General features: G+C 46.7%; 1 protein-coding gene across 1 annotated transcript in view; it reads right to left on the bottom strand.

Annotated features, from left to right (window-relative positions):
• FNDC1 (fibronectin type III domain containing 1) overlaps positions 1–26427 on the bottom strand; it is a 107989-nt gene that overhangs the window by 56413 nt on the left and 25149 nt on the right. Inside the window, exons 2-5 of the mRNA XM_047858725.1 lie at positions 24315–24509; positions 21896–21982; positions 21383–21451; positions 5188–5394 (exon numbers count right to left, since the gene is read on the bottom strand). Coding sequence (XP_047714681.1) covers positions 5188–5394; positions 21383–21451; positions 21896–21982; positions 24315–24509 — 558 coding nt within the window. The remainder of the gene's footprint in view (positions 1–5187; positions 5395–21382; positions 21452–21895; positions 21983–24314; positions 24510–26427) is intronic.

The following is a 26427-nucleotide window of genomic DNA, read 5'->3' as shown; positions in this document are numbered from 1 at the left end:
GAACTGTAAGAACTAGGCTCAAGAAGAACACTATTATGTTAGAAAATGTGGGAGTGACGGTTACCTATAATTCTTGAGAAGTAGGTTTCTATCTCACCAAAATTGAAGAAAGATGAGCAATGTTTAAAAAAGAAAAGAATAGTATATTTTACCCACAGAAATCCCTCAATTTCTTTTTTACCTCCAAAATAGAAAGAGGGGTCACTCTGTTTCTGTCATCGAAAAGAAGGAAGCAAGACAAAAACAGTGAGTGTATCCGATTAGCAGTCCAGAGAGCATGCTGGGCCCTTAGAAACCGACATCCTCAGACTTGAGTCTCCAAAGATTTATTAAGAGCAAGTGTAAGAGTTTAAACATACCCTTTATTTCTGGATTGTTCTTTAAGTTAGGTCCCGCCACCCCACTCCCCTAATTGGACATCGGGCCCACTAGCATCCAACTGAATCTAAACTTGAAAACTTTATTTGGGAAAAAATACAATGATGAAATAAAACTTGTAACTCTCAAGCACCTTGGAACCATAGAGTCTGGGACCCAGATGAAGTCTTCATTCATTATCTTCCAATGTGACCTTCTTGTTTTATAAGTAAGGACATAAAGCCATGAAAAAAATTGGTTGACTTGCCCAAAGCCACGCCCCTAAGAAGGACTCAAAGTTGTCTCCAAATCCAGAGTTGTTAATGCCTAACTCCAGGCTCTTCCGACCAAGCTTCCTGTAGCAGCCTTGATCAGCTCAAGAGTAAAAATGAGGCAATTTGATATAATTCTAGTGCAGACAACAATCTTATCAGGTAATACCTAAGCAAATTAGCAGAAGGGACACTGAGATCCTAACAGAAACCTGTAACACTAGAGGTCTGCTTTCAGGGATTGCAAAGTTTCACAGCAAGGGGAGAACAAACGTTTTGTTTTTACAAACAATATGGCAGTTAAACATAAAAGGAGACCAGTGTTCAAAAACCTCACGTGGAGAAACCTACTTATGTAAACTAAACTGCTGTAGACTAATCACGTTTCAGGGAAAGGGGACAATGTTTGACAATCTTTGAGCACCCCCACTCTCCCTCTTCTTCTCTCTCTCTCTCTCTCTCTCTATATATATATATGTATATATACACACACACATATATATACACATATATATGTATATACAAATATATATATGTATATATACACACATATATACATATACATACATACTTACAGAGAGAGAGAGAGAGCAGGTAAAACTCATGCTGGGATGATAAATTATTATTGAGGCTAAGGCTCTGACATCTTACTCTACCACAGAATTTTGAAATATATGTTTTATAAAAGGGAAGAATCAAGTTTGTAGCCCTCGCATTCATAGAGCATCAAACTAAGCTTCCAGAGAGAAGTCCCTTCAGGGGATCAATTTCTTGGTGCTATTGACAAAGGAAGCAGCCCAAGGTCAACAAAGAAAAATTGTGCCATCCAACCTCACAACCCGGGAACACGTATAAATAAACATAAAAAATGTGACCCATCATTTATCAAGAGCCACCAAGAAATGAGTAACTTCCCACAATTGACGTTTTTACATATTTGCGATGTACTTCTTAAAGTTCCGAGACTGTTTTTAATGCCCAGATTCTTGATTTGCAAGCTCTCCACACTAAACTTGGCCCAAGATTATCATGAAAGAAGAGTAAACCGGGACAGCTCATGTGTCTGGGTCTGTCTCTGCCATGCTGGGCATGTCCCATCAGTTACTCATTTAGTCCCGACAAAAGTTCCATGAGGAAGCTACTCTCACAGTCTCCTTTTCACAGATGAACAACGAGGATCAGGGGGACAAGGTGACCCACCCAAGGTCATGGACTAGGTGGTCAGTCCAACACCCAAGTTTTACTCCTCTGGGTGAGGAGGGAGCAGGGCCCAGAGCCAAGCACCGGCTACGGAGCAACCAACTCGTTCTTCACAAAAGCAATGAAGCCTCACTGGTATCACAAAACACTCCATTCGGTGCCCGATTATTGATAGTCTGGAAATAAAATTTCCAAACTGATCCCACCATCACCAGCCCAGTGCCCCCTGGGACCCCAGGCACCCCCGCCCCTCCTCGGAGCCACAGAGCCTGACCTCAGGCATGTGACTCACCAGAAACGCAGGTGTCTGGACTTCAGACTTGTCTGTCCTCACTTCCTGAGGGAGCCCAAACTCACACGCTCCTTCATTACTGCCCCACTTGCATGTGAGCTCTGGTGCTTGCTCTGTTCTCTCGCCTCCTTAGCCCGGGGCCACTGTGCCTCCCTGGAGGGGACTTGGCCCCTGAGCCCTGGGTGCCCACCACAGCACTTCCCACCTCCTGTGCCCGCACCTCTGCCTCCACTTGCACGACACTCTGTCCGTTGTCTGTCCCTGCCAGGGACTGTTGGGGCCCCAGAACCCCACGGGTCCTGGCACAGAAGATGCCCAGTAAGGTGTTTTGTAAATGACTCGCAAGGCAGGATTTTTGCTGACGGGACCTCAGGCCCACCTTTCCGCAAGTTTCCTTCATGTGTGGCCATGCTCTGCAGGCACCACGCTTTTCATGGCATCTGGCTTATGAACAGAATTAGAATCCTAATTCTGGTAAAAATGAGAACACAGGCATCTCCTAACACAACAGGCCCGCTGCGACATCTCCCCGGGAATTCACGGCATCCTCCCAACCGTGCTGGAGCTAGCGTCCAGGGAGACCTCTTCTTCCTCACGGCAGCCTCTGGGATCATTTGCAATGGCAAGTCCAACACATTTTTGTTTGGTGAAAATTCAAAAGCTAACACGGTGTAGCTGAGGCACAGGAGGTCCACACTGCTCATCAGGCTGAGGCCGGAGCCATCCTTGACCTCAGGTCCCACATTTGTTCAAGCTGAAGCAGCAAGCAAATCCTTCTTCTGCCCTCAGGTGAGCCAGGGGTCATGACCGAGCAAATCAAGAGGCAGCAGAACCACTCAGATGAGACGCTTGTTCACACTGACCGACGTCTTACTGCGTGGTGTCTGTGAGAGGCTCAGCACAGTGAAAAGTGCCCACTTAAAAAAGGCCCCCTGCAGTCTCAGGAATGTAAAAACAGAGACTCCACTCTTCTGCTGATACTCTGGGTAGAATTTGGCCCGTGTCACCAAAACAGCCATTTTACAAGAAATGGCAAGAGGTAGGTAGGCTCTCCAGGGCAAGAGGTAGGCTCAAGAATGGACGACCAAAGAGTGATTGGGCCTCTAGCTCCAGGCCTCGCTGCTCATACTGAAGCCTCACAAAGTACCCACGGCTCAGACTTGTCCATCTCCTTCTGTGACCCCGTGTGGTGGCCAGTGGCACGGGAGCAGAGGGGTGGCTGGTCATTTTTGTTGGGGAGGTCTGGAGTCTGTATTTCGAGATGGTTTGGATGCTATGCCTGACAGAACACCCACCAGGCTCTTCCAAGAGTCTTCAGCAGGTGGCTGAACAGAGAGCAGTGAGCAGGACGGTGACCTCAGGGCTTTTGCAGAAGGGGAATCCAGCCTGGCCTTCCACCGGTGTCTCCACACGGATCAAATCTGCCCCGATCAGTGCCCGCCGTGCAGCCCAGGGGGCCAGGCTTTGAGAGTCTTGAGGAACTCAGAGCTGCCTGTCCAGACTCCACAATATGTGGTCACCGAGCAGAGTGGATTGTCTTCTCGGAGCACCTGAGGCGCCTGGGGCCAGCAGGAGGCTGACTTGTTTCCTCCACCGCCACTGAGCCCCCGACCGCTGTTCATCACTCCTGTGAGCCTGGCACCCTCCCTCTGGGCTCTCTTCTCCCTTCCTTCTTCCACTCCTCCATCTTGTCTCGCCAGACTCACTTCCCACTACTTGCCTGTCCCTTGTCGTGTCTGACAGAAGACTTGAGTAGGAGCCACGGGCACCACTGCCTTCTCACCAGGGACACTGCTTACGGCACACGGCTCCGTGTCCTCGTGGGCTCCTTTGCCTGGAGCCCATCCTCCCTCCCACCTCCAGCCCATCTCGCGGGTGCTGGAAGCTGAGCAAAGCCTGGCATGCAAGTGAAGAGACCACCAGGTCCCACAGGAGTCTTGTGGGAGGGCCCAATAAATCACACCCCCTTTCTGGCCCGAGTACTGACCCAATTAGGAAACGGCTGAGAATAAGTAGTGGGGGGCTAATATACTTATTGCTGGTGCGAATGTTGGAGAACATGGGGTAAGTATTCTGGAATGAGCCCTAGAATCACGCGGGCCATCCTGCCCAGCAGCCCTGGGCTCTACATGACTTAGGCCTAGAGGAGCTGAGCAGACCATGTGCTCTCTAGAGCCTGGCTTCCCCCCAAGTGGAGGACACAAAAAGGGCAACTCACGCTTACCCAACGCTGACAGCCAAACTCATCAGGTAAATAAGGGGGCGTGAGGAAAGGGGGAGAAAGGCAGGAGTTTGTAGCATTGCCTCTCTAAAACTATGGCCTGTGCCACTGTCCGGACCTGTCAGTGAGTAAAGGCAGCAAAGGTCAGGCCTCCACCCAAGCAAGAACAATGCACATAATCTCTCCACGTTCCGTGGCCAAGGCTTCCGTCCCACAATAAAGGTTTGCAGAGAAGGAGGAAGGCAGGCCTGATATGCAGCCTTCATCAGCAGCCACCACATTTCATCTTGAAAGGACCCAAGTTCCAGTGTCCTGGGATCTAAGACAAAGCTTAAAAGAACAAAACGGTGGGGCACCTGGGTGGCTCAGTCAGTTCAGCGTCCAACTCAGGTCATAATCCTGCAGACCGTGAGTTTGAGCTGTGCATCGGGCTCTGGGTGACAGTGCAGAGCCCACTTTGGATCCTTTGTCCCCCTCTTGCTGCTCCTCCCCCACCTGCACTGTCTTTCAAAAATAAATAAAACATTACAAAAAAAAAAAAAAAAAGGACAAAATGGTAGAAACAGAGACAAGATGAGAAAACCTTAGCTTCCTTCTCATGTCCAGAAAAATGGCCCAACTCAAGGAACTGATGGGCACCTGGAGGGGAGGCCTTGTCCTGCCCCTAACGGAAGGCTGAAAGGGCAGAGGCATGGAGGGCAGACCTTGCAGAGTTCAGTTCAGAAGAATCGCAATACCTGGAAAATGGACGCTACGCCTACCATGTACCTTTCTGTCATGAACGAGCTTCTAAACATTGACAAGATTGCATCGGTCATCAAAACATCAGTTACCATTAAACTCACCCAGCTTTTTAATTTCGTGTGTTCGCTCATCTCTTGTCAGCGGAACATAATTCATCTTCCGGCCACTTTCCCCGTAGCCCAGAAGAAAACCCCGTGATCTGCGTGGACTCTTGGCTCCCGACAGGCGTGGTGCCTTCCACGCAACGGAGAGCCGGTCGTCTGAGGATCGGACACGCACGCGCAAGGGCTTGTTTGGCACTTCCTTTTCTTAAAGAGGACATGACACAGAAATTATTAAACAGTACACCCCTCAGACTTAACCATTGAGTATGTCAAGTCAGTCCAAAGTCTGGCAGCTGTGCTCGAAACCTCCATGTTCGCTAACGCATTCGAGGAGGAACGTATTTCCCCCACGGGTATCGACACTCCACTCACATGTTCCTCCCTGCATTTCGGACCAAGAGGTCTCGAGAACTTCAAGTGGAAACATACCACTGTGGGGCTGCCAGCCAGAAATCTTGGATGTTTTACAACGTCCTTTTTCACCTGTTTTGAGTTCTTAAGGCCAAAACTATATATTCTCCGGTGAGAGCTAAAGGTCAGTGTAAAAACATAGGAAATGCAATTCGGTACTATTTCTAACTGTCCTCCAGGAAGCTCTCCTCTCTAAGGCTGAAAAGACAGCCTCTCCTTGTCTTTACGGTCAAACCCCTAAGAGCTAAATACTAACTGGCTTCTGCTTTTTATTGTAATTTCTCTTTCATGGCTGCCTTGCCCCGCCAGGTAAACCCCACTGCTCACCCCAGTCTCCGCTCTTTCCTTCTCGTGACATCAATGCCTAGAAATCCTCTTGCTAAATGCCGATCTCCAGAAACGCTCTGACTGTTCACTTTTTTCAAAGCAATGCATTCTGGTGGCCAGTACTTAGTGTTTTGAGTCTTGTTTTTACATCAGTTAAGAGCTGACAAGTTTGGGAACAAGGGTGAGGGGCCCTGGGGAGACCACACTGCCTGTTTCTGACAGTGGGCCACATTCTAGCCCTGCATCAGGATATGGTTAGGCTAATACGTGTCTCTCTGGTTACAGAGGCCAGGTCTTCCCAGGTATTGTTCTTCAACCTACATCAGCCCATTAGTAATTCTGACTAGTGTTTTAGACATTCTTAGCTAAGCAAAGACATAGAAACAGAATCTAATGTCACGAGTTAGTGTGAGTTTCAATAACACAAATAGACACTAGAGATGGTTATTTTAGTGGATAGAATAACCATTCTAGTGGATGGTTATTCTATTCTAGTGGAGCCAGACACATGGCTCCAATGTCTTAAATGTAATCAAAAGGGATATTCTTTTGTACACTAGCTGGAGTTACCTACTCAGTTACTGGGCACCTGCATTCCTAAAGACTACTTAGAGAATATCGTGCTATGGTAAAATAAATATTTTGCCCAATATCAAAGTAGTAATTTTTTTTTATTTGAGAGAGAGAGCATGCATGCAAGCAGGGGAGAGGCAGAGGGAGGGGAGGGAGGGGGGAAAGAGGAGGAGAGAGAGAGAGAGAGAGAGAGAGAGAGAGAGAGAGAGAGAATCTCAAACAGGTTCCATGTTCAGCATGGAGGCTGACGCAGGGCTCGATCCCTGAGATCACGACCTGAGCCAAAATCAAGAGTTGGATGCTCAACCACCTGAGCCACCCAGGTGCCCCTCAAAGTAATAACTATTAAGATTTTTTGTTTTTAGCCCAATAGTGTAGTCAAGGGACTAACTTTATGGAACTTGCAGCCTGGTATCGAATAACTTTTCCTGGGGTTATACCAAACTGATCTCCGTTTTGTTCCAAGTTAAGAGGTAGGCTCTCAATTTCAAGGACTAGCCTCTATAAAAATTAAGGACCACCAAATGATATGGAAAGACAAATATATTCATTTAAGTAGCTCAAGAGAAAATAATTTGCCAAAACTGTTCAGTACTAATACTCATTAATGGCACAGCATTGATTAACTGTACGAGTTCCTATATTAATCCTATGATTTGTTATTCTTAAGAGTTCCCAGTGGGGATCTCTTACTTCATACCCATAACAATGTGATGTCCCATGTTTCTAGAAAGATCCAGGTTGCCAAAACTTATTAAGTGTTTGGGTTATCCACAGATGACGGTGTCACAGAGGTGGACATGAATTTCTTCAACAGCATGGGTCACTGGCAAACAGACCTTGTGTGGGGCTACAGTGAAAAGATTTTTTTTTTTAAATACTGAGGAAAATGTCTTATAAAACAACACATATAAAAGTAAAATCCGAATAAGGAACAGCATGTTCAGTCTCATTTACCAACAATGACGTTTTGGTTTGTTTTTTAAAGTTAGCAGATCTTGGGGGGACATTCATCAGAACAAAATACATAACCAAGCTTAATTTCTCAGGAATAGTGTTCATGTCATTTTCAGATTTGTGCAAAGTGATGAAATAGACTTTACAGGAGCCATAAGCATGGGCATAGAAGTCAAGAAAGAAAATTTTACAGGAAGCAAAACCCTTTGCTTCATTCTGTCTTTACATCTTCTAAGTCATTTTTACCCGTGGGCCTCTAATGCAAACTGTCACCACACACACAAAATTCCATTTAACAGAAGATCCTCTCATGAGTTAATGACACAGACTCTCTGAGGGTGAACCACCTGAGGTTGGGGTTTGATTTCACAGGATGCCCAGCATCGGGCAGGGGTTGGTACTACATTTTTAAAAAGTGTAAAAGGTGAAAATGATCTCTGCCAACAACATATGTTTATTTGACTTTTATAAAAAGTTCATACCTCTTCAAGGGCGCCTCTCAGTGATGTGGGGTTGAAAATGACTCTTGATCAAGCTGCCACAGGCCATTTGCACCGCTTTTTTTTTGGGGGGTGGAAATGACAGGGTCACCACCCAACCATGGCTGCCACAGTCTGTTTCTCGAGGAGCGGCAGTAAACAGGACAGATGTCCATGGTGCTGTTATCAATTTGACTGTTCTCAGTGTTACTCACCCACCCCGAGCTCTTGGTCTAAAGCCCTCTGCGGCCTACAGTGATGCTCCTACCACTGCAGAAAGCAACACGTCAGCACGGGAGTTCTGGGATGATGTCCAGCAAAATGGGAAAATGTACTGAAAACACACACACGGGTCTTACAGGAGTCAGCTAAAAAATAAATTATTGGACAGAGATGGTTGTTCCCTGCCCTGGAGCTCTGCTCCAGGCCTGGGACGCTTCCAGCCGTGTCCCGCGTGCTACGGTGGAAAGTGTTCCCGGAGGGTGCACTGTCACTGCTGGGCCTTGGGGAACGTGGCGGGTCTCTGCTCCAGACAAATAACCCCCGACACTCAACAGTAAAATACTGACAAAACAGTAACAAGGAAAAGTGACAGAGTCCCTGAGGAGGAGGAAGGGGTAAGTTTCCAAGGACAAGGAGTTCAGTCTCAGACGGCACAAGGTTGTTGCCTGAGGTGCCTGTGGCTCTGTCTTGACCCACGCGAGGCCCACTAACTATCCACCACACTGCCCAGTGGCAAAGACAGTGGCTGCCCCCTCAGATCGTATGGGCTTTCACCCCCGGCTCCGACCTGCTGTCCAACCTCTCCACACCAGGGCTGGGGAAGGAGGCTGAGCCTGCTGTACAAGGAACTCAGGGGAAAACAGGGAATGGGGCTGAGGGGCTGAGGGTTCCAACCACCAACCACAGGGCTGAGGCTAGCCCCAACCACCAACCACACTGCCTACTGTATACAGACCTTCACAGTTTATCCCAAGCCCTCACATGGTTTATTTTAATTGTCCTTACAAGAGCTTCCAAGTAAGTAGGACAGACATCATAATCCCTGAGAGAAAACTGATGTTCAAAGAGATGAAGTCACTGACCCAAGGCCGCACAGCTACCGAGGGCCCAGTGGAGACCCGAATTCCACCACTGCGGGCTGAGTTCCAATCTTGTCTAACTAGACGCCTCCCCTTTATGTTCTCCCCTCACCCCATATGCCACCTCGGCAACCACCTAACCTCGTCTGCCAATGAACGAGTGTCAAACAAGGTTCAGAACTGAACAGGCCGTCTTCAGGGTATGAGTATAATGCCTCATACAGTGGGCACTAACAGTGTGTGTGTGGGCACGCGCACGTGTGTGTGTGCGTGTACGTGGGCGTGCGTGTGTTTCAATGGACCAGACAGTATACCCAGCAGGTAACAAACAAACAAACAAGAGAAGGCCTCTCACCAAAGATTGCCCTGAGAACTGTTCCCACACCACACGGACGTTCCAGACTCTGAAAACCACAGAGCAAGGTGAAAATGCCCCCCTCAACACAGCCCTCCATTTTTCTAATCTTGGTTTTAGAAACGCCAGCTATAATTTTTTTTTTCAGGTATTTTGAAAATTTCTTTAATATGCTGGGTCCTTCACACCATCAAACATCTTTCATAGACCTTTTATAGATCATCTGGTAACTCTCTTTTAAGCTGATGCACGCATAAAAAAAAAAAAAAATATCCGTATGGTTCACATTTACTTGCAATGAAACTACTTCGGTGTCTTCTCTAAGCTGTATGTGATAGCTTCACAGAAGCCCTGTGAAATTTTTCTAATAAATCTCTGTAAGTCTTTTATCTTGAAAACAGGAAGTCACAATTGCCACGGGTAATCCCGCTCACATTGACCAGTGCAGAGTGTATTTTAACCTTGGCGGGACACAATCCCTCCCTTGCTCCTGGTACAACCTGACCAGGTAGATCTTACTCAGAACTGGTCAATAACAGAACACCTGTGGCGATCAATTACACACCATCTACCTGGCAGGTCAACTGGGGACAACAATTACCATCTGGATTATAGCAGACCTCAGAAAGTCAAACAGGATTAGGACATCGCTCCTGACCTGTACTGCCAGCCACACCAATTGGCAAATATTCTGAAATTACACAGACTCAGAATCTGCTCTTGATGCAAAGAAAAAAACTTAAAAAACCAACGCGATGCTCTGCCCATCTACAATTCGAAGCTAGTTAAACATGGTTGCTTCTGAATTGGGTTTCCACAGACTCTAAAGTCAGGGTTTGAATCTGAGTCTGATACTCACTGGCTGTGTGACTTCGAGAATATTCACTGAAGCTCCATTTCCTCCTCTGTAAAGTAGTATATAGCATGTCGAATTTTGTAATATTAATCCACAAAAGGCATTTAAAACCGTTCCTGGCATATATTAAGCACACATTCATTGCTAGCTGTGTATGCAGTTGTGATAAAAATGAAATTCCTCGTTTACCAGACTCACTGGATGGGTGGGCCACACTCGCGCTACACAGCTCACCATGATGCCTTGCACACGGGGGGCGCCACGAAAATGCGTTGCAAAGAACCAGACAAAAGCAAAAGATGCCCTATTGCCAAAGACTCTTTACGTTGAAAACCTTCTCAAATGCGAGGTGGTCTAATCCAGACCCCTTTTTGCACCATGAACTGAAAGCATCTAACAATTATCAAGTCCCTCCTCTTCGCTGGCCTAAAAGAGTCCGTGGCCACTGCTGTCCAGGGACCACTTTCCTCAGCCTGGCCTCAGCTACCAGGACATTCTCATTTTCCGCAGAGTGTGAGGTATCACTCGGTGCGCAGCTCTGAGGACCAGGTTTAAGTGGTCTCTTCCACTGACCAACTTGACACCCCACTTCCCTGACCTCCAGGCCTCACAAAGATAAAGGTAAATGGCCCTTATCCCCATTCCCACGGCCTCGCAGGGCAGGCCTGTGTGCTCACTCGTCCTCTGCCCCAGGCAGCTTCCCCACCATCCCCAAACATCAGACCCCCGAGGCCAGCAGGGGCACCGGTCCATCCAGCAAGAAGAGGTCCAGCCTGTGAGGCTAGAGTAGTGGCCCCCACACGGCAGTGTGGGGCGGAATCACCTGGAAGGCTTGTGGAAACACTCCCCAGCCCCCACCCCCATCAGGGCCAGGGAGTCCAAAGCTTATGTGAACATTTGGTGAATAAACATGATAAGGAAGAGACAGGATGGGAAAAGGGGAGAAAACGTGCATTAGAGGGGTGTGAAGATGAACCGCGGACAGCCAGAACAGAGACAGGACATGGGCTTTGCTGTCCCCACTCGGAGTATGGATTCCCTGTCGCTAACATAGGTCCAGGCCAGCACTGACTGACATCTGCCAAGATAGGTTTGCAAGCACCTCTGTCTGCCAAGGGCTCCTTCCTGGGCGAGCTCTGACACGTAATCTCCTGAGACACCTCTGCATGTTTCACAAAACTCTCCTTCCACACACCCACATTTGCAGTTCTTCCTCTGAGGTCCTTTTAATGCCATGTTTTCGTTTCCAATAAACATCCTCAGTGATTTGACTACTAAGCTTTTGTGTGATAGGCCAAATATTTTTATTTGACAGTTTATTACTAACAACTTAACGACAGTGAGAAAATATTTTTAACAAGAAAGAATTACTTAACCAGAAAGAGAAAGACTGTCTTATTTCTTTATTTTGGAATAGTGTCTGTCACCATGTCACCAACCTTCGTAAGATAATTGGATCCCTACCAGGCAGAAGGCATTTGACAAACATCCTCACAATAATCCAATAATGGCCCATTTACAAAGAAAGCAAGGCTCAGAATGGTTAAGGGGGAATTCAAAGCCAGACAGCAGGGGCACTAAGCTGGGCTGGCAACCCTGATCTGTGGGATCTGTAGCTCTGATTCTCTCCACTTCGTTCTTGTTCAGAAGTTCCCGGTGGTTATAGACTCGGTGTCACCAGCGGCCAGCATGGCAGCTGCCCTGGGAGAAGGTCCCCTTGGTGCCTCACAGACACCTCAGGTGAAGGATCTGGTCTGCAGCTCCAGTAATCACTGCCCGTGACTTCCACACCATGAGGACACCCACTTACGGAAAATGTCAGCGAAGACCCCAAGGACCTGGCTGCTCTTAAGAGAAGTTGGTCCATCTGTCCCATCAGGATACACTCATCACACAGTTCCCCTGACATTTATACATTTCAGCACTCCAGGGAAGACCGTCTGATGAAGAGCCCAGGACCTGGGCAGCACCACCGACGGCCTGGCCACCTGACTCATCCGGGAAGCATTCAGAACATGAAGGAGAGAATTTTTGCAAGTTAGACACATCTCTCCATCCTTCAGAGACACTAGAGCGGTGGCCCTAAGCCCACACCTGGAGGCACTGGATCCTTACTGCCTTTTCAGGGTTTGGGAGAAGACAGAAGATCTTCAAAGAAAGAAAGAGAGAAAGAAAGAAAAACAACCTTGATCTCCCCCAAGCTAAACAATGCCAATTACTAACATTGTGATGGATCATGAACCCTAAAGAACCTTTATAAAACATCTCACACTAACTCTTAAATCAACCAACCTAAGTGTCTTCCGTCAAGCTTTCTCCTGCCCCCTGGACCTGCCCAGGTCTTCACAAACTCTTCTCTCCTGCTCCCTGGGATGATGCAGTGATGTCCAGGCTGTCACCAGATGACAAGCCTCAGGGCATCCTTCTCGGCATGGTGTGGAGAAAGGACGGTGTGGTCAGAACCCCACAGGCTGTGCGAGGCAGCCAGCACTGGTGCCCTAAAATAGGGCACTCGGAATCCAGTAGGGATGGTCCCAGAAACAAAGCAAATACTTTCCGCCATCCTGGGACCACTCAGCTGTGGCCATTTTATTTTGTTTGGCTGTTCGTTTCACGTTATCACTTAGCATAGCTCCTCAAACTTTTCACCAGAGTTTACTTAATAGCAAAAGCAGATGGCACAATCCCAGAAGCCAGGAGCAAGGCAATTTATGCAGACTTTATCTCAAAATTGCACGTCAATTCTGCAGACTACTCTTTAATATTTTGGTGTTTGTTTTACACGAGAAAGTAATGTTTTGAATGACTGATCAACAAGAAAGCACTTCCTGTGGACATGGCCGGTGAATCCTATACTTTCATGGACTTCCAGGTTCCAAGAACCCCAGGTTTAGAAGCCCCAAGAACCACTAGTGCGTCAGCAACTTCAGGATGTTATCCAACGTGTCAAACGGTGGCTGACTTTGACCTCGGTGGTGCAAAGAATATCGGTGAAAAGTACTTTATGCCACCGATTTCACCCCACAGGACCAGGGCTACAAAATGCCAGGTCACCCTGAGATGGCGGCCAGTGCCACATGAGTGACACCTGCACAAGCTGGTCATGAAGCCCGGCCACCGGCACAAGAATTAAGAGGTTCAGCAACCACCTGCATGGACACATTCCTCAGTTCTTACAGATCCTAAGCCTTTCGAGGGGCATCTCTCCCCACATTAAGCTGACCATCTTACTGTGTAGGCAGAGCAAGGGTCTGTTTCCTACTCACGGCAGTAGCTCCTGTATAAGCCTTGAAGAACAACACCAGCCGCCGATGTCCTCAGCCACCTGCGACAGGAGCCTGGGGGGAGCCCACCCCTGGCCCAGCCCCATGGACACAGCGTGAGGGGATCCAAGGAGCTTCTCCAGCTGTGGAGGCCTCCTCCATCCATGATGGGCAGTCGCAGTCACTGAAAGCGTCTGCTCTAGATCCCTCTGGGGGTATCGTCATTTCCAGAGGCACTTCCTGAGGACCCACGAGGGCCACAGAAAAGCAAAAGGGGGAACGGTCCTTTTCTGACCTCCTCAGCGGCTGAAATGCAGACCTCTGGCATTTCTTCACCCCGCGGCGTAACACGGAGACTATGGAGGCCGAGACGAAGGACTGGGAAATATTCTGAGGAAAATCATGTCCCAGTTCAAAGGTGTGTTTGGTTCAGTTGTTTTAGTCTTAAAGCTCGTCTACATCGCTCTCATTCGGGAGTAGACAACTAAGTAACGCACTCGTTCCCTGGAAATGAAGACCATGTTTTTGTTGAGTGGCTACTGAAGAATTCAAGTTCTTACTGTGACCCAACATGCCCTTTGCAAATGGAGACCCAGTTACGATATTTGAATAGGTTGAAAAGCTAAAAGAGAAAAGGGCTTTCTTTCAGGACTAAGATCTGCATTTGCAGGGATCCTGCCTTATGAGCACATCCCTCTTTGGCGACCTCACAGGGGCCACACCCTCCCTCTCTTCCACTCAGACATCAAAAGAAAAGGCCACGGTGGATATGAAGTCAGAGAGCGGCACCTGGCCCCCAGGACGCTGACCTTGTCAGAAGCATTGGGTTTAGTAATGACCGCAGGACATGAAGGCAGGGAGAGCAGCCCCTCACTCAAGGCCACTCACGTGGGGACAGCTCATCTCTCCAGCTTTCGGCCCTGCCCTGTCTGCTTGGAGCAGCCACTCATCGGCTCTGAAGGGAGCACCCAGCCCACCCCGAGCAAACAGCTTCACTCCTGGCCACTGGCTTCCTAGCAACTCACGGAAGGGAAAATCTGTGAGCACATATCCTTTTCATCAATACAGGGGAAATGCCACAGAAGGCTGGTTGAAGCCCTGGTGTCAGAGAAGGCCGTCAGTGATGGCTCCTGACTCCCTTCCAGGGGAAACCTGTGGGGGCTGGAACCCCCGAGGGCTTGGCTCTGACCCAAGCACATCCGGCCAAGTGAGAAGTCACACAGCTCCGCACACAAGCCTCCACGCCCTACTTTCTCATTACTGAAGAACGGGCCTGAAGGTTAGGGAAGTCTCCCCCCTAATGTGACAGGCGACTTGGAAGCAGTCACTCTGATAAAGAGCTGGGAGCCCCCAAGAGGAAGGCACCTGTCTCCGGGCAGTGCCTCCGAGGGACCGAGAGGCAGCCCCACAGCAGAGGGACTGTGCACCCATCTCGTCTCACAGACCAGCCGCCTCGAGGAATCCCAATCCACAGACACAGTCAATATCATTCCAAGAAACAGAAGGCAAGAATTAGGATCTCTGATTAACGACCACACCGCTCTGTGGCCGACACACCGGCCGGCCCAGGACCACCCCAGCGTCCGCGGCTGAACCAGGCAGAGGTGACCCTGGCCTCCTGACAGGGCGCTGTGTGATGCGGAAGCTCTCGTCACTGCTCATCTCCTATACCAGGGCACAGCCCCCCAGTGGAAGCAGCCTCCAAGTGCATTTCTGCTTAAAAAACATTTATGGAGCACCTACTGTGTGCTTGCCCCAGGCCCTGGAGATAAACAGATGAATAAACTGGGGCGCCTGGGTGGCTCAGCCGATTAAAGCATCCGACTTCAGCTCAGGTCATGATCTCATGGTTTGTGAGTTCAAGCCCCACGCCAGACTCTGTGCTGACAGCTCAGAGCCTGGAGTCTGCTTTGGATTCTGTGTCTCCCTCTCCCTCTCCCTCTGCCCCTCCCTCCCTCACTCTCTGTCTCTCTCTGTCTCTCTGTCTCTCTGTCTCTCTCTCTCTCTCTGTGTGTCTCTCTCTCTTTCAAAAATAAATAAACATTTTAAAAAAATGAGTAAATCAAAGGACCCAGCCCTTGAGGAGCTCACCACCCGGGCTGTGAACCAGAAACTGATTTTGCCCGGCAAACCATACTTAGTAACAACTGATGATGGCATGAGAAAGCTCCCGAGGAAATAATGCCACAGACATTATTAAATCCCCGTTGGCCGGGACGTTAATCAAAACTAGCTTGCGAAAAGACCAACTGATCATAATTAATTAAAAATTTCTGGACTGGAGTCTACTCTAAGTCTGGCACAGAGCAGCCCCATGGTCTGGCTCCAGCATTACCTGATGGATAATCAGATAATCAACACTGTGTGTGATTTGCCCACGGGTGGGTTGTGCCGGCACCTTTTACCCAGAGTGACACGGACGCGTGTCTTCTGGCCCACGTGGCAGGATTCCTGCCATCACACACAGAGAAGGGGAGGGCAGCACAGACGGGGGGGCCATTGGGGGAGGCACTTTCAGTGGATCCCTGGAGACAATTCTTTCTTCTGTGCACTTTTGTGTCCTTGGGCATGCACTCAACACCCAGACACTCCAAGTCAGTGTTTCTCCCTTTGCTAATAGGATTTTTGACTTTGTTGACCTAAAACAGCCAAAGTAGGGTGGAGAGAAAGGCTCGGAGACATTTCTCAGTAATAAAAATGATTCCCAATCGCTTGCTAAGCTTAAAATCATCCATGAAAAGTGGTGAATCAATCCACTTAGTGTCCAAAATTCACGAAATTTCAAAGCTGAAAGGAACCGTAGAATGAAACCCAGAACCTGAGACAGTTCTTAGAAAGGAGCCTAACAACTTCTTGTCGAGTGCAGCATGTTACAGCTGAGGAATCTGGATCTGGGAATGTCCTGGGCAGCCTGGGCAGCCGTGCACAGGGCAGAGACACCGGCTTGATGGGGACAGCGGCTTGAAGTCAACAGGTCAGGAAACAGCCCATCGCCGCACACCGGGGTTAGAGTTTCCACGCTCGACAACAGTCACATTTAAATAAATTGGCACGAAAATACACCTGAAGGTCGGTGCTCATTTTGATGAGCTACTGATAGAAAAGGGCAGAATTCGTATTTCTAGATTATGAAATACCCATTTCTCATATGCCTATAGGTATTGCCTATGAAAAGAAATGCCAGGGCAGGAAGACGCCAAACTGTAGGGCGCATGGCTTCCTGATTCATCATTTCCATGTCAAATAATTGGACACCTGTTCAACAGCAGGTATCAGCTGTTTGAGGCAGGCACTGAGGGGAGCATCGGGGCTGCCATGATGGATGCGAACCCAGGCCTGCCCTCTGGCTTGACCATGCGTGCAAAGCAGCTTCACGTGCATGAAGTCAGCCTTGAAGAGACGTGGAGACTGCAGCTTTCCTCAGAGCCGAGAGGAGGGAAGGGAGATGAGAGTTTGGAGGTCACAGGAAATAAGAGGAGGGGTGTCACGCTGATGGCCTTTATTTCCCAGGGAGGAGGGAAGCAGGGCTAAAAGTGAGAGGAGAACGGGCAGAGGGAGGAGCCTGAGCAAAGTGGCAACATTCTGGCCCAACCCATGGAAGAAAGGAAGGAGCCGGATTTAGGGCACATAGAACAACAGCCAAGCAGCGCTGAGGACCCGCGTGGAGTTGGCTAACCAGCCGTAAGGAGTGACAATGGTGCAGATCAGCTCAACTCTCTGCTTCTCCCACGAGGCTCAACAATGCACATGCAGGAGGGATGGGGGGCGGGGGGGGGTGGTGTGGGGACTAGCAGGCCACTGAGGCTGTCCCTCTGTCAGGGGGCTGGCCGTGCTGACATGAGTGGGACCAGGATAAGATGAGAAGTGAGCCAGGAGACGGCTCTGGACTGTGGAAATGGGACGTGTCTCTGGACCCAAAGCCTGAGTAGGTCTGAAAGCGGGCTCAGGAGAGCGAGGCAGTTGAGGAGGCGAGATGACTGTGGAGAGGAGCAGCTTTACCACAGATGGTAGGTAGCAGCAGCTGGAAAGCATGAGGTGAAGCTGTCACATGGGCCACTGTCATGGAGGATGTCAGTGTGGACAGGCCATTATGAGCCTAGCGCCAACATGCTATTTGTATTTGGGGAGCAAACTGGAGGTCAGGTACCAAGCCAGTGTTGGTTGAGAATGGCCACAGAGAACTGTGGGCTCAAGTCTGAGCTATAAGTTAATTGTCTACAAAATGAGCAAGCTTCAGGAACTAAAATATGATATAACAAAATATGAGGCACATATCTGACTTTTCCCTCCATATTATGTCTAGTTTGGGCCCCATAGCTTAAGGGCAGCATGACGATTTTTAGAAAACCATCACCTTATTAAAAATACACATGATCCGGGGCGCCTGGGTGGCTCAGTGGGTTGAGCATCTATCTGACTCTTGACTTTGGCTCAGGTCAGGATCTCAAGGTTCCTGAGTTCATGCCCCACTGTCGGCACAGAGCCTGCTTGGGATTCTCTCTCTCTTCCTCTCTCTCTGCCCCTCCACTGCTCTCTTCTCTCTCTCTCTCTCAAAATAAAGAAATAAACTTAAAAAAAATACATATGATCTTACTGAGAACTAAAATTTTCCAGATGAAGAGCCTGGTGAAGGCAGGTTGACCTGCGCGCCCAGTCGCTGGGCTGGTTGGAATCAGAGTCGGGCCATGGTCCTGTCCCGACCCCAGTGTCTGGCTTTGCACAGACCATATGACCCCACATCCAGTCAACGGGGAAAAAAAAGCTAAAACAACTTCAGAAAAGAAGTCTTCAGGGGAGGTAAATAATAAGATTCCAGTATCTGGACTTGGGACTTCTCTTCCCTGGGGAGTAAACAGAGGAATATGGGTTTAAGTCTCAGTGAGAGGGAACTTACATTTAAATACACAGAGAACTTTCTAGCTGAAAGATAGACCAGGAGCTACCCAAAGGCAAAGCTGAAATTTCTGCCAGGGAATTGCAGTTCTGCTTAGTCCTCTTACTTTCTGAGTCCTCTGGGTTTTCAGATTTGGACGAGCGACCAGTCTGAGAATCACTCAAGTCAGCCCTGGCACGGCACGTTCTTCCTCCTAACGCTCACCCCCGCGGTCCCCATACTATCTCAGCCTGGCGTCACCATCTTTGCGACTCCTGGGCTCCCCTACCCTGCTTATTTTAGATCTCAATGTTGTTCACTTTTCAAAGAACTTATGATCATGCTACAGGCTGAATTGTGTCCCCACCCACCCCCACCCCCGCCCAAATTCACGTGTTGAAGTCCTGACCCTCAGTTATCCCAGGAGGTAAATGTATTTGGAGACTGAGCCTTTAAGAGGTGGTTAAATTACAGTGAGGCCCCTGGGGTGGGCCCTAATCCCATCTAACTGGTGTCCTTTTAAGGAGAAGAAATTCGGAGACACAAAGAGATACCAAGAATGTGCACTCCTAGAGGAAAGGCAAGCCAAAGAGAGAGTCCTCAGGGGAAATCAGACCTGCTGACACCTTGATCTTGGACTTCCAGGCTCTAGAACTGCGAGAAAATAAACATCTATTGTTTAAGTCACCCTCTGTGGTATTTTGTTATGGCGACCCTAGCAAACTAATACAGATTATATGCATTATGTTTTGCTTATATGTTTATTATCTTTCTTTCCCTCTAGACTACAGTCTCCATTAAGGCAAGCCCTTGTCTATCTTCTTCATTATTGTATCTTTAGCATCCAGACATGCTGGCAAAACCAATGGCGCTAAATGAATGAATCTAATAATTAAGGAAAGATAACGAGGTCAAGATAGGTCTCAGCAGCATAAAGAGGCCTTCTGGAATTTGAACTGAAACTACTGTTTCCAGCAAAGCAAAAGAATAGATTTCCCTCTGGCTTCAAGTAAAACACTAGAATAAAGTGGGATGTCACCAGTCAAAGCACTAAAGGGAACCCTTGGGACCTCACCCCAGGAGTCAATGCCAATGTCTGCCAATATCGCCAGGACAAATCCCTTCTTTTGAATGAAGATACTTGGAATTCAGAATACTTCTTTTGTTTAACTACCAGGATTATAATTTATTAACCATTCCTCAGAACAGCAGCATAGTATTTTCCAAGCCTTATAAAAAAGGTGTAGATGCATGCCGATCACTTCTTGATCACTTCTCATAAATTATTCTTATTATTTTAATAACAATGAAATGTGATTTTTTTTTTTTTTTCTGGAGCACCGTCGCCAAGTCTATGCATTCTGGATATTCATTAAAAAAATTCTGCTTTACACCATATGCTGTAAATTGTTTCAGCTAATTTCTTCCAGTATCTTTTGTATCATAATGTATAACAAATATACTATTATGTATTATAGAAGTGTGCTCTTTGGCAACTAGGGCACACAAAGTCTTCTACAGAGAGAGGTTAAATCATCTTACTGTACATAAGACCCATAATGAGTTGGAACGTGATTGTCCATGAGTCCCAATTCCCAGCATTTCGGTAATTCATGCTCACGTCATACACACACACACACACACACACACACACACACACACAGAAAGGTCATACATACACATACTTCTATTAAAGAAGGCACAAGGAATTCATTACTTAAGAAAAAGCAAAAGAAAACTATTTGTTCTAAAACCACTGACATTCAGAAAACTTTATCAGAAAGATTATAAAAAATAAAATGGTCATTTAAAATACAAGATTCAAATACAAGGCACTGAACCTCTGTCAGCAAAGAGTTTACATGTCCCTCTTCAGGGGTAGACAATCGAGGAATAAACACCCTTGTCTATTCTGCATATTCCTAGGTGTACTACCATCTTGGCTACTTTACTGTCATCATCCTCTCCGTTTTGACCCTTGGCCTTTTGCTCTTGTCTCTTCTGTCACCCTCATACACTCTCTGCTCGCACTCTCACTCTGGAGCATGACTCCACAATGCATGTCTGTCTCTTACTTCTCTCTTCCAAATTTCATCCCTTCACATGTAATCACCTCTAACATGTCTCCCTTCGATCACCCCTGGGGTCAACACAAGTCCAACATATTGGAACAAAAACATATCACCTTTCCTGGAAAGCCAGTTTGCTTTTCTGGTTGTTTCATTTTTCCACCCCTTTTTGGTGGAAAAGGGACCTTGAAGCTGCCTACACCCATCAAATCTGACCTGAGAAGTAGATTATGGTCATTGGTTTCAAAGTACTCACCTTCCTCTCAACAACAACACCAGACTGATGTACTTAAAAACATGGGTCATGAAAATAATATACAGTTCCTCGCCATATCGCCTTTGGGATATCATCCAACCACACTCCAAAACAACCACATTCATACGAGAACATACAAGAAATGTACACACTTCTCTCAACAAGTAAAACAACATGACTAGACAACAGCAACATCCAAATGATAAAACATATATACAAATATGGAGCAGAGATGGAAGGCAGGTTCTCTAACATATCACAAAATATCCCATGGTTACAAGAAAACAGAGAAAGACTTGATGCAGGCAGCATATTAGCCAATAAAAGCCACTGCTTGGTGGGTTCCATTCATTTACGCCATCCACAGGAAAAAGAGCTGTAACAATCCTCATCAGGCCAGGACTGCCATCTCAACCACCATATTTGCCTGTTAACAGTGCAACAGTATCCCCAGATGTGGATGCGGACACCTCCCCACTCCAGAACATGAAAGAACAGTGAGAAATGAGCAACAATGGCTGCAGTCTGGGCCATCAGGTGCACAGCAGGTTGACCAAAACCGTGTGGCATGTGTGTTAGTTTAGCGATGGGAACTGAATGAAGGTTGGTGAGCACATGTGTGTGACAGAAACACCACCCTCTTGCGAGACGGTGCCTCAGTGAAGACATGAACCGAAGGAGCACGAGGTACCTGTGACGGTTTCATTAAATGGTCCTGGACCCTTAATGGGAAAACCATCAATCTTGATCCATTCACCTCCTAAATGAGGAAAATGCAACTTCATAGTTAGAAACAAGAACGATTGGATTTTCCACATTTCTGCGCAGCCCTAACGTATATTTAATGGTCTTTTCAACACTCTTCCAGAGGATCTGCTCAGGCCACATCAGTAACAAGGCACATACGCTTTATCGACAACACATCTTTTTGGTCTTTTGCACGTGGTTTACTCTAACGAGTGTTCAAAAAAATAGGACAAAACACGAATGACCTACATTCAAATTACTTTAAAAGAAGGAGCAAATCTCTCCTAGTTTTCAATCTTTCAGCTTGCTAGACAAGTCTAAAAAAAAAAAAAAAGAAAATTCCTGTTTGGGAACTCTTTAAAGATTCTACGTTTGTGTAGACCTGAGAAAGCAAGGAGAGATGTTTCTCCCAATCTAAGTAACAAAAAGACAGCCTCCAATTCTAGGTAAGACTTACCAGGCAGGCTTTCAGCTCTGTAAACTGGACGGCTCACTCCATTGTGGTTTTCTGCAGTAACCAGCACAAAGTACACTACACCCGGCTCTGAAACATATGGTTTATATCAAGCCACCATTTCACATCTCCAAGAATGACAGTTCGATTCACTAACCGTCTTCCTCATATATAACCAAATAAAGAAATCTGAATTAAGCGACAAGTCTAACTACGGCTTTCTCTCTCACTGTTTTAATCGCTATCGCTAACATTCCTCTCATGTAACTAAAATACACCTGACCCAAAGAACACAAAATTTATTTGTAGTACAAAGTACATGGCATGTGTAATAAGCCTGGATCCGTGAGCAGTAGGCAGAAAAAGCTTTTGAGTTTTTTAATGTGAAATTAATGCAGGAAATAGAAATGCACTGTCTGCTAACTAGATGTTTTAACCTATGCTATCAGTAACTGCCAATAATATCTCTCCATGAAAGCTCCAAACAGAAATCTCCAAAAAACAGTAAGAAAATGTCAGTGGAACTCATAAAATTTAGCACATGGGAAATCTTCATTGCAACACACATAAAGCTTCGTGAAATTTTCCCCTTATCCCAGTAAAACACTCCCTTTACTAGATCTGCGTGCTGACTTTGACTATTTCAACAAATATCTAGAAAAACAGTTGTTGGAATCTTGGAAATGCTAATCTTGAAATAACTGGGCTCCACTTTTTGACTTGCATCTAGGGGTCAAGGTCAAATTGCGATGCTCTCTTTGGCTGAGCTCCTGAAGTCAGTGGAACAGGAAGGGAAGCCAAGACGCCACATTACCAAGTGAGTGCGCCCCAAATGTGCAGCTTCAGAAAGCGAAACTCCAGTAGTGCTGGTTTGCCTCAAAATAAATTACCGCGAAAGGTAAGTGAAGGTGCGAACTCCTTGAGGAGACGAAAGTGTGCGGGCATGTGAGGGGCCAAAGGCTGGAGAGATAAGAGTTAGTTGTATCAAAGACAATAACGGTTATTACATTTCTCACAGTGAGGAGTATTCCTGCAACGGAACTTTAGTTCTCGGGCCAGAGGTCCAGGAACAGCGACACAGTGATGCCATCTAGCATCCCTGCTGTGCTCAAGGCCAGTGTGACTTCTGTCTGACTGAGGCAGGGCCTGGTGGCATTGAGGGTTTGGCACGACCTGCCAGACCAACTGGAAAATGCTCTAGATCCAGACAGAATGTAAAATCATGCTTCGCCAGGCACTTTCTCTCTTCATCCTGAGGTTATTCGTATTTTCAAAGAAATGTAATCCACATGTCTCTGACTCCTGTTAACTCATCAGTGAGTTACTTGGGAGGGATTATTTGTTTTTCAGTGAGCTCTAGGGCTCTCTTTTTGCATGTGTTTCTTCTCTGCAGCAATCTTAACAACCTAAGGTTTGAACAAGCAGATATGACCCTGCTCATGCCTTCGGTCCAACAGAATCTCCATTTAACCTCGTAGTTGGACTTTCTAGGGTAATACTGACATGGAAAGGATTCAGAGAAATGTATGTGTGGCTGGAACTACCAAGAAGGAAATCTGGCCCCCCTTATGCCCCTTCTATACACTCTCTGCTCCATTACTCAGAAAACCTAACATTAGGGAGCAGGAGGTGGAGGAGCAAGTGCGTAGACTACGGCCAGGAACCCAAGGAGTCATGAGTTGATTTTGATCCACCAGAGGAAGGCAGGAAAATGGTGACCTGGCACAGGGAGACCTGGCTGTCATGGATGCTGACTTCTGTTACTTCTTCACGATCCATCGTGAGGTTGGGCTGTGACGTGACTGTAGAATAAATGGAGTTTCAGGCTCGTCAGATCAAAAACGCAGAAGCCAGGGGATCCCTGGGAGGTGGCAGCTCAAAACCTAAGTTCAAAACCGCCTATACCTGCACTTATAAAACAATATATCTAGGAAAAACTGTAAACATTACAAACTTCCAGAATCAAATTTAACGGGGAGAATGTTACATCTTTGAACCAGATGTGGCTAAGCGAATATCGCACATACATACCTTCACAGGGACTCATTACTTGAGTAACCTCTGATTGATTTGTAAACTAGAAAGCTCAAGATGAAGTACAAAGTAGTTGAGTTTCTATGAAACAAACAAAGGACCAACGTATTTTCCAAAAGCACATTCAGAAACTAAAAATGGTTTCCTACACCCATTTAGAGAGATATCCAGAAATACTAGAATTCAAATGCAGAATGAGGAAGCCCAGGGGCAAGATAAAGGTTAAGCCACAGCCTCATGAACTCGGCTCCCCATTCCCAAAGAACCAGGAGGTCCCTTGAGCCCGTCCACACTGTGTCTCACAAACAGCCATCCTACCTAAGAAGGGAACTGAGAAGGTTGGTGTACAGTTAGTTCTGACTGGGAACAAGACCAGAGTGTCACTTACCCACATCCTCAATGAGGAAGGAGTGCGTCTCGGCATTCACCTTGATGTATTTAAGACTTTTCAGTGACTTCCCATAGGCAATGTTGTAATGCTCCACGGGTCTACTGGTAGCATCTTTGGGTGGGTCCCATGTGACTTTCAGGCCCATTTTAGTGGACAGCAGTTTCACGTGCCTTGGCTTCAGTGGGTGGTCAGCTATGCAAACAGCATGACTATGAACTTACGGGAACACAGACTGGGAAAACGAATTTTTTTTTTCCAGTGTTCTCTGATATTGTTATCAAAAGAGCAAATGACTCTTCATTTGTCTGGTCCTAAAGACTTTAAGTACAATCATGTTTGAACATCATTACAGGATGAGAGCAAGACAAACATACCAAACCCACAAGCTTTTATGTATTTTGGATAAAACAGTGGGTGGTAAATTTAAAACAAAAGTGAATCAAAACAAACTCGAGGCATTCTCTGGCTTGATTATGCTGCTTTGCTAGCACAGGAACAATGAACTCATAATTTGACATATTCTCCAGAGGCAACCATGTATCAAATAACTTCTCAGCATTTTGTATGGTATAGTTGGATAATCTTTAAAATACCTCTGAGAGCAACATAAAATTTTCATGATAAGGGAGACTATCCATTGCAGCCAAAGTGAGATAATGGAAGTGTTCATTTCCACAAAGAAAACAAACCAAGATCATCAACAGCTTAAAAGGGAGATAAGCCTCTGGTATATCTGAATATAACTAATTTAAATGTCTCCATATTTTGTCCCAGAAGAGGAAAAACAAGTTATTAAGAAGCACAATTCCATTTGTTTCTTCAGTTCTGAGGTTCCGTAAAAGTATTCTAGATTTTCAAAAATAACCCAAATGAGACATAACATTTTGTCAAACAAAATCTCTCAGCCCACACCGTAATGGATCCTAACACATAACACATAACACAATATAAACACATGCTAAACATTCACACAAATAAAGTTTAGGCAAATTTGGATCTGAAACTGTTTATTCAGTGATGCCAGGCACTCCCAGGAAAGAAAAAAGTAGCCAAAAAACCTGGAAACCTTTTAACTTAGTAACATTAAGAAAAGTGAATTTGGAACCTCGTGGAAAAAGAAAGGGGAAGTGTTTCATGATGAAACGTGGATTGGTTAGTATGTGATTTTAATGCTGGATGAAAATTCAGAACACAGGAAGCACAGATGACCCTAACATACCCCCAAAATTCCCCGCTGCCTCAGGAGGAACACGATGAGAAAAGGGGAGAACTCGTGGACCCCACTCAAAGAAATCCAGGGAGTAAAAAAGAAGAGAATGAATATGATGATTTCAAAGCAGAAGAGAAAGAGACAAAAGCATGTTGTCCGACTACGGGCACGAAGAGAAACCCACAAAGCAACCCGTCCCCAGTTCCAGAGATGAGGGTTGTCAGGATGGGAGAAATCAGAAAAGAAACCTGGTACTCTGTGTGGAATTTTGAGTTCAGGAGACTGTACACATGGTAAGGCGTTGACTTCCTGCGCATTTACTAGCAATCACGGCTACTCTTCAATAATGCTCACGTACTCCCGCCTCACCCACAAGAAACCTTCCAGGACTTACTTCGCCAGAGGACTAGGGCTCCCTTCCCTCGGTTCCGTTTATTTTTCCCAAGGCTTCATTCCAGAAACCTCTCCTCCTCCTCTGCCATCTGACTAACGAGGTTTTTCTAGTTGCATTCCATGTTCCCCCCAATGGCAGAAATCAGTTCCAGGAATCCGCTATTTCACAGTGACCAAAAGGTGTGCAAGAGTAAAGCGAGGTCTCCAAAGCCTGCAAAGGGATGCTCACGGCTGGGCGGTTCTCCCAAGGACGAAAACAAATCAATGAGTGCGTGAAAAACATTTTTCTTTACGGTTCCATTCCAAATCTAAGAAAAGTTAGATCCCGGACAGACACAGCTGAAACAAGAGGCCTATGAAACCCAAACACTGTCACATCTTCTCTTGGGCACTCATGATTCAATTAGCACAAACCCGCCTAGGCCTGAAAATGCTGGACTTTCATTACCGGTATCTGAAAAGAAGAACAATTTATAAACATACTCCTTGTTCTTCCCGGCTCTGCCT

This window comes from Prionailurus viverrinus, chromosome B2, assembly GCF_022837055.1.
Source record: "Prionailurus viverrinus isolate Anna chromosome B2, UM_Priviv_1.0, whole genome shotgun sequence".
NCBI lineage: Eukaryota > Metazoa > Chordata > Mammalia > Carnivora > Felidae > Prionailurus > Prionailurus viverrinus.
This window is presented reverse-complemented; position numbering and strand designations above follow the sequence as displayed.